Source organism: Terrapene carolina, unplaced genomic scaffold (assembly GCF_002925995.2).
Source record: "Terrapene carolina triunguis isolate 2854851 unplaced genomic scaffold, T_m_triunguis-2.0 Scaffold32982, whole genome shotgun sequence".
Lineage (NCBI taxonomy): Eukaryota > Metazoa > Chordata > Testudines > Emydidae > Terrapene > Terrapene triunguis.
The window spans coordinates 1-12696 of record NW_020697333.1 but is presented as its reverse complement, the minus strand read 5'-3'; the positions used below and the strand labels follow the sequence as shown (position 1 = coordinate 12696).

The window sequence follows — 12696 nt, the reverse complement described above, 5'->3', positions numbered from 1 at the left end:
GGGGCTCGCTGCCCTGCCCCTGGCGCTCTGGCCGCCCTCCCCCCCGGCGCCCTCCCCCCGGCCGCCTGGGGGAGAGCGGAGCCCCCGCCGGGGCTCGCTGCCCTCCCCCCGGGGCTCCGGCCGCCCCCCCCCATGGGGGGGGGGGGGCGGCCGGAGGCTTTTTCGCCTGGGGCGGCGAAAAAGCCAGAGCCGGCCCTGCTGGGAAGGGACCTGTTATGTAAATTAAACTTTTCTATCTTTTGTACTCCTAAAGGGGTGTTCCTGGAGGCTCCAGAGACTGCACAGCACGAGGTCTTGGGGGTCCTGCAGGCACACTCCCCCGACAAAACAACAAGCCCAGATCTCTCCCCAGTACAGAAAGAAATATTGGCCCAAGTTCCCCGAGCTTTGTGGGAGGATCATCCAAATCAAGTGGGCTGTATAGAATCGGCGCAGCCTGTTAAAATTCGGTTAGACCCAACTAAGCCCCTTCCCAGGATCCCACAATACCCCCTTTCTAAAGCAGCTAAGGAGGGGATCAGGCCAGTTTTGGTATCCCTGATTCAACAGGGGGTTATTGTTCAAACTAGTAGTGAATGTAATACCCCAATCCTGCCCGTCCGAAAACCAGGAACAGGGAAATGGCGCTTTGTTCAAGACCTGCGAGCTGTAAATGCAGTAGTCCACCCCCTGTTCCCGGTTGTGCCCAACCCTGCAACCATTCTCTCTTCCATTCCCCCCTCAGCTACCTACTTCACAGTAGTAGATCTATGCTCAGCCTTTTTCTCTATCCCCATTCACCCAGAAAGCCAGTATCTGTTTGCCTTTACTTTCCAGGGCCTGCAGTACACCTGGACCAGACTGCCACAAGGTTACACGGAATCGCCTACCATTTTCTGCCAGATCCTCAGGAAGGACCTGGAGAATGTTACGCTTCCTAAAGGGTCCACTTTAGTCCAATATGTGGACGATCTCCTGATAGCTTCTCCAACGTTGGAGGCTTGTCAGGTGGATTCTCTGGCCCTGCTGCAGGCTCTGGCAAAAAAGGGGCATAAAGCTTCCAAATCAAAGCTGCAACTTTGCCTCCCCCGAGTCCACTACTTAGGGCACGATTTGACTGCAGGAGAGAGACATTTATCTCGCGATAGAATTAAAGCATTACTGCAGGTTCCCAGACCCGCTACTAAAAGGCAGCTGCGTGGCTTTCTTGGAATGGCAGGCTATTGCCGGCAATGGATAGCTGAATACGCCTCTGTTACCAAACCTTTACATAACCTAACCCACAAGGATGTGCCTGAACCCCTCCCCTGGACCCAAACAGCTGAAACCGCTTTTAAAACTCTTAAAGAACTATTGGCTAGTGCCCCCGCCTTGGGCATACCCGACTACTCTAAAACCTTCACCCTCTTTTGCCAGGAAAAGGATGGAATAGCACAGGGGGTGTTGACTCAAAAACACGGGGACTCCCAACGGCCTGTCGCTTATTATAGCGCCCCTCTAGACTCGGTGGCGGCAGGACTGCCCCCGTGTCTTAGAGCAGTAGCTGCAGCGGCAATTTTGATGGACACCTCGGCCGCACTCTTTCTGGGTTCCCCTCTCCTTGTGTCAGTACCCTATGCTGTAACCGCACTCCTCCTAAGAGGAGCGACCCAACACATGTCCAATTCTCGCTTGACTAAATATGAAATGTTGCTCCTAAATGCCCCCAACGTAACCCTAGTCCGTTGCCCTGTTCTCAACCCGGCTTCTCTGCTCCCAACAGCCTGGGATGGGGAGCCTCATGACTGCCAAGCGGTAACCACTGAACTATGCTCTCCCCGGATAGATTTGGGAGAGACCCCTTTACCTAACCCCGAACTAATATATTTTGTCGACGGGTCCTGTTTAAGAAACCCCAAGGGTATCCTTGTAGCAGGTTATGCTATATGCTCACCCCACAACTTAGTGGAAGCTCACTCTCTTCCAGGGGTGAACTCCGCTCAAGTGGCTGAATTGATCGCCCTTACCCGTGCCTGCACCCTAGCGGAAAAACGGTCCATTAACATCTACACCGATTCCCGCTATGCCTTCGGGGTAGTACACGATTATGGGCAACTCTGGAAGTACCGTGGGTTCCTCACTTCTGCAGGGACTCCCATCCGAAATGGGCCTTATGTTAATGCACTTCTTAATGCTCTTTTACTCCCTTCTGAGATAGCCATTATAAAATGCGCTGCCCATCAAATTCCTTGTGATGAGGTCACACGAGGAAATGCTCTGGCTGACGGATCAGCCAAGCAAGCGGCCCTTTCCGGGTCTCCGGCTGAATTTTCTGCTATTTGTTTTATAGCCCTAGATAACTCCAACCTAGGCCTGACCCCTGTCGAACCATCTTCTCCTGACATGCCCCCAACCCTCATACGAGACTTGGCGGACATGCAGGAGTCGGCAGAGGAAGGGGAAAAGAACTACTGGAGAGCAATGGGTTGTGAAAAGTCTCCTGACAACGTATGGCGCACACCGGATGGTCGCCCGGTGGCACCTGGAGGCTTGCTCCCTTACTTGGCCCTCCTGGCCCACGGGCTAACCCATGTAGGGAGCAGGGGAATGATACAATCAATCGAACGGCATTGGTATGCCCCACATTTTGCAGCAATGGCCCGACATTACTGCGGCACCTGCCCAGTGTGCCTTGCTCATAATGTGGGAAAGCCTGTGAAGGCCAAGCCTGCAGCCCATCCCTCTCCATGGGGCCCTTTTGTAAATATACAAATGGACTTTGTCAGCATGCCTAAATGCTGCTCATTTGAATATATTTTGGTGTGTGTCTGTAGATTCTCAGGGTGGGTTGAGGCCTACCCCTGTGCCAAAGCCGACTCCCTGACGGTGGCAAAGAAACTGCTACATGAATTCATTCCCCGGTTTGGACTGCCCCTGCTCCAGTGGACTCCTCCTGTCACGACTTGCAACCAGGAGAGTGGGTATACATCAAAAGATATCAACGAAAGAATTGCTTGGAACCTCGCTGGAAAGGCCCGTTCCAGATATTGCTAACCACCCACACCACTGTCAAGTGCCACAACCTGCCCAACTGGATCCACACTTCCCAGTGTAAGCGAGTCACGGCCCCAGTTGACATCAGAATCTCACCTCCACTCTGGGAAGCTGCGGAGGAGGCTCAAGACCTCTCCTATAAAAGCCCTCGCTACTCATTAAGAGAAAGAAAAAAGAAAGGCCAAAATAAAGCCTCCTGAAAATCCTGTGGCGAGCCAAGTGCCCGCAGGTACAACCGTGTAACGATGACAGACCCAGCCGATAGAATTAAGGAATCTGCTAAAGTACAGAAATGGCTCATGCCTTCCATCTGGTTTATGTGCGTGACTATGCTATTGCTGCTCATCCTAAACTTTCATGATTCGCTTGTTTTCTTTTGGACTTCCGGGTTGACTCCTGCCCCAGCCTCAACCCTCGGACCGGCACCCTCTACATCCCAGCCCCAGGCTTCCCGGAGAACCCGAGTCGCCCGATCTTTGGATGCCCTGAAGGAAAAGAGACTGATTACAACAGAAGACATTAAAAACTTGCCATGGTACCAGCGAAGAAGTATTATTACCTGGCAGGGAGGGACATGTGGTTTGACTTCTTGGGAATGTGGGGTTCACTATTACCTAGGATTTCTCCCGGGGGAAGCCCCTTGCTGCTACCCCCAGGTTCCTTCCTGGTGCACTGCACTCCCCAATTGGGTGGACGAGTCAGTTACCGGTCAGGTTGTCACCCCTTCCCCTCTAAGCCGCATGGGCACTCCCCTAGCTAGATCCCAAGCCACTGTTGTAAATGCTTCCGACTGGCCTAGGCCAGAAGGTTCCTTTTTAATTGAAAAATTTTGTTCTACCCTATTCTCAACAGAACCTAACGGCCACCTGTATGGCCACACTATCAAGTGGCGTAAAAACAAAACCGTCACTAAGGAATCCTTCCCCTTTTCCCTTACCGACACCAACCTTGAGGCTCTAAGGGAAAACTCCCGTACAGGAATTGACATATTAGCAACAGCTGGCACCTGCAAACTGTCTTGTAATGAAGGAACTTCCATGCAATGCTTTGTAATCAGTTACCTACTTTTTGGTATTCCTACCACTTATTCCAGTTGTCACCCTAAGTTTACCTTCACTTGCAGGAGAGGGACCCCTACTCTACATGACTGCCTCATAGCCCATCGTTACAATCCCCACTCCCCAGTTGCTCCCCCTCATATCTTCTCCAATTCCCATACAAATCTATCTGGCCGTGGCCTCAGAGAGATTCAAGTCTCAGAACAACAAATGTGGTATAGCGCACCCTACCGACAGGATAATCATTTCCATCGGTGGATTGTGCTAAATGCTACTATAGGGACCACCACTTTCTCATTTCCCATTTCCGCTTTCCAAATAACTACCCTATACCCCAATTGCACCCAAGGAGCGGCCATTCGGTTAGCCCAGCTTATGCAGTGGGAGAATTTTCGGAGGAAAAGAGGCTTGCTGGAAGGGGCCTTGCATGGTCTAACTGGGGTAGCCGCTATCTGGACAATAGACAAGGCCCAAGACCATGAACAACGCCTGGGAAATTTGGAAAGGGCATCAGGCCTCCTTACTGAGGCAGGGTTAACCAGCACCCACTCAAATATAGAAACCCTCCATGCCCTGTCAGGACTGGGAGCCACAACCCAAACCCTCTTAACAAAATTAATAAACACCCTCGTTTTAATAGGAAAAGACACTGGATGGGATTCAGCTTGTAGCCAGATGCAGGATTTCTTTAATGGTCTCTTAGCAGAAATGCGGAGCGATGTCCTCAGTCAGCGATGGCCCAAAGCCCTTAACACTACTGCAGGAGTGCCACCCAAGCTGTGGAAATGGAGGCATACGTGGGCATTGTCAGGGTGGGCCTGCGACTCCTCAAAATGCTCTTTCCAGGCCTCAGGGCCTGTCAATGGCACATGGGCCCCAGTGCACTTACTTTTGCCGGGACCCTGGGAGGGCTGTCTATGGGACTGGGTTATCAGCCGGCAGGTATGGGAAGTCAAGCCACCCCATGAACCTAGCCGTTTTATCACCACTCCCCATGATTTCGCTGCTCAACACGTCTGGGTGGGAATCGGAACCTTGTGGTCCTTGTGGCCCTTGGAACTCCCACAGTTGTTTTGTCTCCACAAGTTACACCCTGGGGAATTACTGAACATCTTTGATACAGTTTGTTGGGAGGGAGAAGCAGTAGGTAAAGCCCCAGGAGGAGAACTCCTATTTAGCGAAAAGGATGGTTGCGCCCTGCCATCGAATCGCCACACTCCTCTTCCCTTTCATCTTAACTTAACCACTACCCAGGGTAGCCACTTTATCACATGGCCTGCAAATCCCCAAATCTATCTAACCCTCCACCCAGCCGTCCCTCTTACTTTCGATTGGACTTTCCTCATCCTGAACTGCTTCTTAAATTTGACCTTTCTGATTTCCATCCTCTCCAGCATATCTCACCTCCAAAACCAAATACATCTAATAGAGGTTGAATACAACGGGGAGGCCAAAGCATTTCAAACTGCCTACCGGGTGGGTACCCTATGCTCTTCCCACAACGTGTTGTGTTTTGCCTCTAAAGAAATCACCCAAGCCATGCCCAGCCGCTTCACTTCCTCAGTCTTAAAAATACTAGCTGGTATAATGATCGCAATCGCTGGCTGTTTATTAATTATCTCCCTTTGTTACATGTGCAGGGTGTGTCGTTTACCCCAGCTACAGGTTCAATCACCACCCCCAGCCCTTCTTTTTCCCATCGATACCCCCAACACAACACTATACTTTCCTACAGACCCAGAAATTAGTCACCTTAGTGTCCACCCCTCCGGTACTGCCAGTCTTGTGTCCACTGATCTCCTTTTACAAGAAACTAAGCCTAAATACTGCACTATGGCCTCTTTAGCAAATTATAATAATGATGCCTACATGGCATCAGAGGAGGGAAATTGTGGGGAAAAAGAACTAGGTGGCCTTCTTTATGACAGCCAAAGTAACACCGAAGGCCCAAATTCAGACCCTCTGACAGAAGCTGACTATACAGACGGCCTTTACATAAAACAGCCAGGGCCTGAACAAAGCTAAGCTGTGCAATTCCCTGCCAAATACGGTCATGGGCTTTGACCAGAGGAGGGAGGGGAAGGAAGCAATGCAATAGGCCTTAGCAACAGAATAACTGCTTGTTTATGAAATACATGATAACGGCTTGTCTGTAAGAACACGATAACCACTTGTTTATAAAACATAATAACCGCCTATATGAAGAAATTGCTTCTAGTAAAGGTCAGCTTCTCCTATAGTTCCAGCTATCTAATCATATATCATCTGTGGGCGTCCCGTAATAAACTCCTATGACCCCGGAAAAAACAATATGTACCCTGACGAGAACAACACCCCAACTGGTGCCAAGTACCAACCATGTCAGAAACCACCAAGAACCCACCCCCCACCCAATAGGCACCCAATTCTCGTAAATAATGACGGCGCTACCGGGAAAAAGGGACAGACCCCTACTCTTATTTTCGCATAAATGACGTATTATTTGTACTATGCTTGCGGTTTGACGGAATAAAGGCAGCCTGCGTGCTGTGCTAGGTGTGGTAGTTTTCGGACTGCTACCCCAACGCGTTGGTATGTATTGCAATAAACTGGCCTCAGGCTTGAGTCTGTGAACTAAAATCAATGCGTGGGTGACTTTTTCCACCACAGCATCGCTCCGCCGGCTTCAGGGGATCTGTGCCGATTTATAGCGGCTCAGAATCCGGCCTTTTAATTCAAATGGAGACAGGCCAATTTACACCCACTTGGGGATCTGGTCCATTGACTCCAATGGCGTGGGGCCAATTTATTTTGCTTGTGGTTGTGATTTGTCCCTTTTGATCTCTCCCCTTTTCTCTTCTCAGTCTCTCCCCCCTGTGCCTTCTGGTCCCATCCCAGGTGCAGGCCGCGCTGGTGCGTGACCACCATGAGCTACGACACGGACGGCAGGTGGAGGTACTGCAGCGTGACAGGTGAGTGCTGGCAGGCTTCGCCTCTTACACCCTTCCCCTGCGCGGCACAGAGGCCGTTCGGCTCGGCCAGGGAAGCAGCTTCCGTTCCCTGCAAGGAAACGATCCAGCTCCAAATCCGCTGGCCAAACTTTTCCGATACGCCAGTTAATTCCCTCCTGGGAGCATTTGATTGAACGATCGATCGGTCCCCCTCCCTCTTGCCACTCGTGAGGATATCCACTGCTCCTTCGTGTGCAAAAATCCACTCTGGTTGGCCCAGTGACACAATGGTGCTCTCACAATGCCACACACTCGTGCCCCGAAAGCACACACACACACGTACATACGGGGCGGGAATGAGAAAGCACACATGCTGCGATGACATCTTATAGTACAAAAGACAGTATTCAAATATTAAAAAATAAGGCCCTTGGAATGCAATGGGGAACAAATATGCCCAAGGAGTAGAAGGCTTTGGCCCAGCTATCCCCTTCAGAAGACTTCCCCAGACTGACTTAGGGATACTGGTGTGACTTCACCTTGCAGCCCACAAAGAAAGAATTGGGTGGACTAAATGGACAGTGCCCCCTCTCTATCTGAAGCCTAGCAAGGGAGGTACGTGGATCCCACTAGAATTTAAAATGAAAAGTAAGGGAGGGGAGGCTCTGCTAGAGGACCTGGGCAGCTTTAGATACAGTACCAGGCCCGTAGGAGGATTTCCACTTCTGAGCCATGGAAGCAGAAGTTGACTTTTCCTTTCCAGATTTAGCTAATATTCAGAAAGGGAATCTAGCACCTGCCTTCCAGATTTGAACACCCTCAACATTCAGGAGTGCTCAAGCTCAATTTGGGGAGCTGTTACTTCATTTCTCCCAAATCAAATATACTGATCCACTGTAACTTGCTGTAGAAAAAGTAGGATAAAATTGAGCAAGAAATGCTTCCCAGTGGTTATTAGGTCTGGAATTGCTATTTTCAACAGCCATTTTTTTTTTTTTAAGTTTTATTTGTTTAAAAGGAAGACAGTGATATTGCATTGACAAATTCCCCATAGAAACAAAGAGTGGAAGAGAAGAATAATAAAGGCACCTCAAGGTTTCCTCATTTATGTAGGACAGTCTTATAATATGCATCCAGATATCCTCCAATCACACAAGCTGAAAATTGTTCCACTTTACTGCAGTTCTGTAACCATATGGGAACCAATCTGTCTGTGTTCTGTGTGCATCCAAAATTCCCGCTGAATGACCCGCCCTGGGAGCAAGTTACCAGTGACCCAGGGCTGGGGCAGCAGGAGGATGCAGTTGAGGGGGGAGAGCCCAGGGCTGGGGCAGCAGGGTGGTGTGGGTGGAGGGGGCCCAGAACTGGGGCGGCAGGGGGTGCGGGTGTGAGGGGGGAGAGCCCAGGGCTGAGGTAGTAGGGGGATGTGGTGGGGGAGGCCAGGGCTGCGGTGGGGGGCAGCCAAAAAGTTTTTTGCTTGGGTTGGCAAAAAACCTAGAGCTGGCCCTGCTGCTGCACGACATGCCCCTGCTGCCCTGTGACAACAACGCCTGCCAGGACTGCAGAGGGAACGACCCCAACACCAATCGCTGCCTGGTGAGGATGTGAGCTGTGGGGCAGGAGGGAAATCAGGGGACACAGGGGAGAGCAGAGGATGCAGGGGCAAGCAGGGGGCACCATTGGGGGGGGGAACGGGGCTGGGGGTGCCGTCGGAGGGTTGGGGAGGTGGCGGGGCAGGGGGCACCATCAGAGGGCTGGGGTGGTGGTGGGGTAGGAAACGCCATCGGTGGGTTGGGGGGATGATGGAGCGGGGGGCACTGATGGGGGTATGCAGGGTTGGCGGTGGTGGTGGGATATTTTTTCTCGCGTTCTGTGCCCCCCACCGTATGATTAACACCAATAAAGTGTCAAAGCATCCTGGGGCCCCGTGTCTGTCTGTGCGTCTGGTGCCCTCGTCTCTGTCTGTGCATCTCGGCTTTCCAGGTAGGGTTGCCAATTTTCTATGTGCACAAAACCGAACACCCTTGCCCCGCCCTCTGCCCCACCTGCCACTCCTACAAGACTACGTACCACCCCCACTCTCTCCATACCCCGCTCCCTCTGTCACTCGCTTTCCCCACCCTCACTCACTCATTTTCACCAGGGTGGCTCAGGGGGCTGGGGTGTGTGGGGGGGTGAGAGCTCCGGCTCGGGATGCAGGCTCTGGGGTGGGGGTAAGGATGAGGGGTTCAGAGGGAAGGAGGGGGCTCTGGGCTGGGGCAGGGAATTGGGATGCCGGGGGATGGGAGAGCTCCAGCTGGGGGTGCAGGCTCTGGGGTGGGGCTAGGGACAAGAGGTTTGGGGTGAAGGAGGGGGCTCTGGGCTGCACTGAGGGGTTTGGAGGGTGGGGGACCCCAACCCGCCAGGAGGGGAATCAGGGCTGGAGCAGGGGGTTGGGGCCTGGGAGGGGCTCAGGGGTGCACAGGCTCCAGCTGGCGCTCACTTCAAGCAGCTCCTGGAAGCAGCGGCATGTCCCCATGCTGCGCGCTGCACCGTCGGCAGGTGCCACCCCCGCCACCCCCATTGGCCAACGTTCCCGGCCAATGGGAGCAGTGGGGCCAGTGCTTGGGGCGGGGGCAGTGTGTTGAGCCCCCTGGCTGCCCCTACACGTAGAAGGAAGAGGGTGGACAGGGCAGCTGCTTGGCACGGAGGCTAGCAGGGAGCCTGGTAGCCCCGATGTGCAGCACCGCCAACCCGACAGTCAATGGCCCGGTCAGCAGTGCTGACCGGAACTGGCAGGATCCCTTTTCGAGCCGGTGTTCTGGTAAAACAAATGGACACCTGGTCACCCTATTTTCAGGGCGCGCAAGGCCTCCCAGTCTCCCTGGCAGTGCCCCCTTCATCGGGCCAGGCCTGGGCCCCCACTTTTTGCCTGGGGCTCCCCCTGAGCCCAGCCCGCTGGCAGAGTCACCCCCCTGGGAGCGACACAGGCCAGCCTTTGCCAAACACCCAGCTCACTGTGGCTGAACCTGGCCATCTGCTGCCATCTGCTGGTGAAGTGGAGGAAGACATGTGACGAGCACAAGGAACAGACCCTAGTTCGCATATTTCCTGCCAGCCCCTGCACTGTCAGCGGGGAGACCCAACCCTCCGTGGGAAGGGGCTGAGAGGGGATCGGGGCAGATCTGCCCTGTACACCCTCTGCTGGGAGCATGATGACATGGAGGCAATATGGAGGCCATACGCGCTGCCCCACGAGAACTGCTAGGCAAAGCACTCCAGCACTGGGCAAACATCCACCTGGGCGGGTCCATGAGATTGGCTGGCACGCGCCGCACCACGAGAACTGCTGGGCAAAGCGCTCTTGCTCTAACACTGGGCACATGTCCACCTGCAGTGGGACGTGTAGGTGCCCCATCACTCTGCGGGGACCAGCAGCTCCGCGGACTGATGGGATGAGGCTCCAGTCAGTGGCTGGAGACTCTGAGGTGCTGTGCTGGGGGTGGGGAAGAGGGGGCAGGAGAGCCGGTTTGATAGAAACATGGGCCTGGCCTGGCTTGGTGAGTCGTACATGCCTGTTCGTTTCACCAGCTTCTCTCCTTGAGCCAGTTTTACTGGCTTGTTAACCAGGCAGGGATCCGCTGACATGGACAGGTGTGTGACAAAGGCCACGGCTAGGGTCAGGTGCCTGTCGCTAAAGCCCGAGCTTCATAAGACAATTCAGAGAAGAAACAGGTTTCTGTTCCGTGAAGGTGGCTCGAATCAAACACAAGAGAAACCCGATAAAGCTTTAAAATCTGGGCAATGCGCAGGGAAGGGATTGTAGCAATCAGAACAAATTCTATTTACTGGAAAATTACAAGGATAATTCAATCTCACAATTAGGAAGTGACAGGAAAATACTTGTATGTCTCCCACCTTCCCATTGCCCACAATGCTGCCCATAACTGGCCTTTCATGGCCTTCACTGACGGACACCCAAGAACAATCCGTCCCCAGGTCCATCGAACCTGCAGGGAAGGCAGAACCAGCAGTGACCTCTACTGGGTCCAGACATGAGGATGATGCCAGTGCATGCAGTGTGTGGCTGTGGGACAGGGTCAGGGCCGGCTTTAGGGCAATTCACCCGATTCCCCCAAATCGGGCCCCGCGCCCCTAAGAGGGCCCCGCAACGTCCCTAAGGACCCTCCGCCGACATGCCGCCGAAGGCACCGGCAGCCAATTGAGCTGCCGCCGAAGTCCCGCCGCTGTCTTCGGCGGCAGCTCTTTCGAATCGGGCACCGCAGTGCCTAAAGCCAGCCCTGGATGGGGTGCTGTAACCGAGATACAAGCAGAGGGGTCACTGCTCAGGGGCTGTGTTAGTGGGGGAGTTCAGGGCACGTATTGCACAATCTTCACTCACCTCCCAAAGCGCTCAGGGAAATTGGCTGTGGCCAGGAGCAGCTGGGCCTGCGCCGCCCCAGCTGATTTGCTCGGGCTCTCCCCCTGCCCTCCCATGTGAACCAAACCTCACCCCCTTAGAGGAGGCTGACAAGGAACCAGGGAGGGATAGCTCAGTGGTTTGAGCATTGGCCTGCTAAACCCAGGGTTGTGAGTTCAATCCTTGAGGAGGCCACTTAGGGATCTGGGTCAAAATCAGTACTGGGTCCTCCTAGTGATGGTAGGGGGCTGCACTCAATGACCTTCCAGTTCTAGGAGATAGGATATATCCTTATATTATTATTATAACACCTGCCCGTGGTCTGGCTGCCAGGGTGGCCAACGTTGGGGACGAGACCAATGAATCCAGGGCTAAACACACGAGTCTTTACAGCTTGTGCCAGACTCCCAGGCTGAGCATCTGCCTGTGGGGCAGGGCATGGGAGACCGACCACACACCCAGACCGGAGGGGAAAGGTTCCACAGGCAAAGCGTGTGACAAACACCTGATGTGTGTGTGTCAGGGATTCACATCATAATTGCCCCAGCGACAGAGTTGTGAAGCACAAAACCTGTTTTCAAGGGGTCTTTTCACTGCGTTAATCACATGAAACCAGAGCGTGGTAGCACCTATGACCCCAGTCCTGGACCAGGCCCCATCATGCTACGTGCTGTACAAGCCCAGAAGGAAAAGACACTCAGCCCCCACATAGATCAGCAGCAGGGTTTCAATCCCTCAGATCCCCAGCTTGTTCTCTGAGCTCCAGGAACAATTACTAGCCCCTCCTCAAGCAGCCACCGGAGAAGGACGTGAGCAATGTTTTCTCAGTTGGGTACCATAGTATTCACTTGTCAGCAGCAGTGTATTGGTGCCCAGAAATCCTGGATTCTCCCCCCGGCTCTGGGAGAGGGGTGTGGCTTAGTAGTTAGAAATCTGAGACCCCAACCTGGGTTAGTCACTCTGAAAACAGCGTGGGGCCATAGCAGTGGCTTTTGTCAGCTTAGAGACCTGAGTCCTGGACATTTTTAGACATTTTTCCCACACCACATTTTTGTCATCAAATTCAAATCTGGCAGCTTCAAAAACCTGAGGCACAAAATTGCCAATGATCACTTTAAAGTACTTTAAAAAATATGGATGTTCCTAAAAATGGTATTCTTGGAATACCTGGTCTGTTAACTATGTTATTACACACACACACACACACACACACACACACACACACACACACACACACACACACACACACTCACTCTGCAGGTTTTGTTTTACTGGAACTCCCTCAGCAACACAAGAG

The 12696-nt window shown here is 53.1% G+C and overlaps 1 protein-coding gene across 1 annotated transcript in view; it reads left to right on the top strand.

The window, feature by feature from the left end:
• The window catches only part of LOC113409400, a gene marked incomplete at its 3' end in the record, with an annotated part of 32162 nt that extends 23566 nt beyond the window's left edge, over window positions 1-8596 (top strand). Inside the window, exons 6-8 of the mRNA XM_026663259.1 lie at window positions 477-2081; window positions 6948-7021; window positions 8499-8596. Of these exons, the coding sequence (XP_026519044.1) occupies window positions 477-2081; window positions 6948-7021; window positions 8499-8596 (1777 nt within the window). The remainder of the gene's footprint in view (window positions 1-476; window positions 2082-6947; window positions 7022-8498) is intronic.
• Between the last annotated feature and the right edge of the window lie 4100 nt (window positions 8597-12696).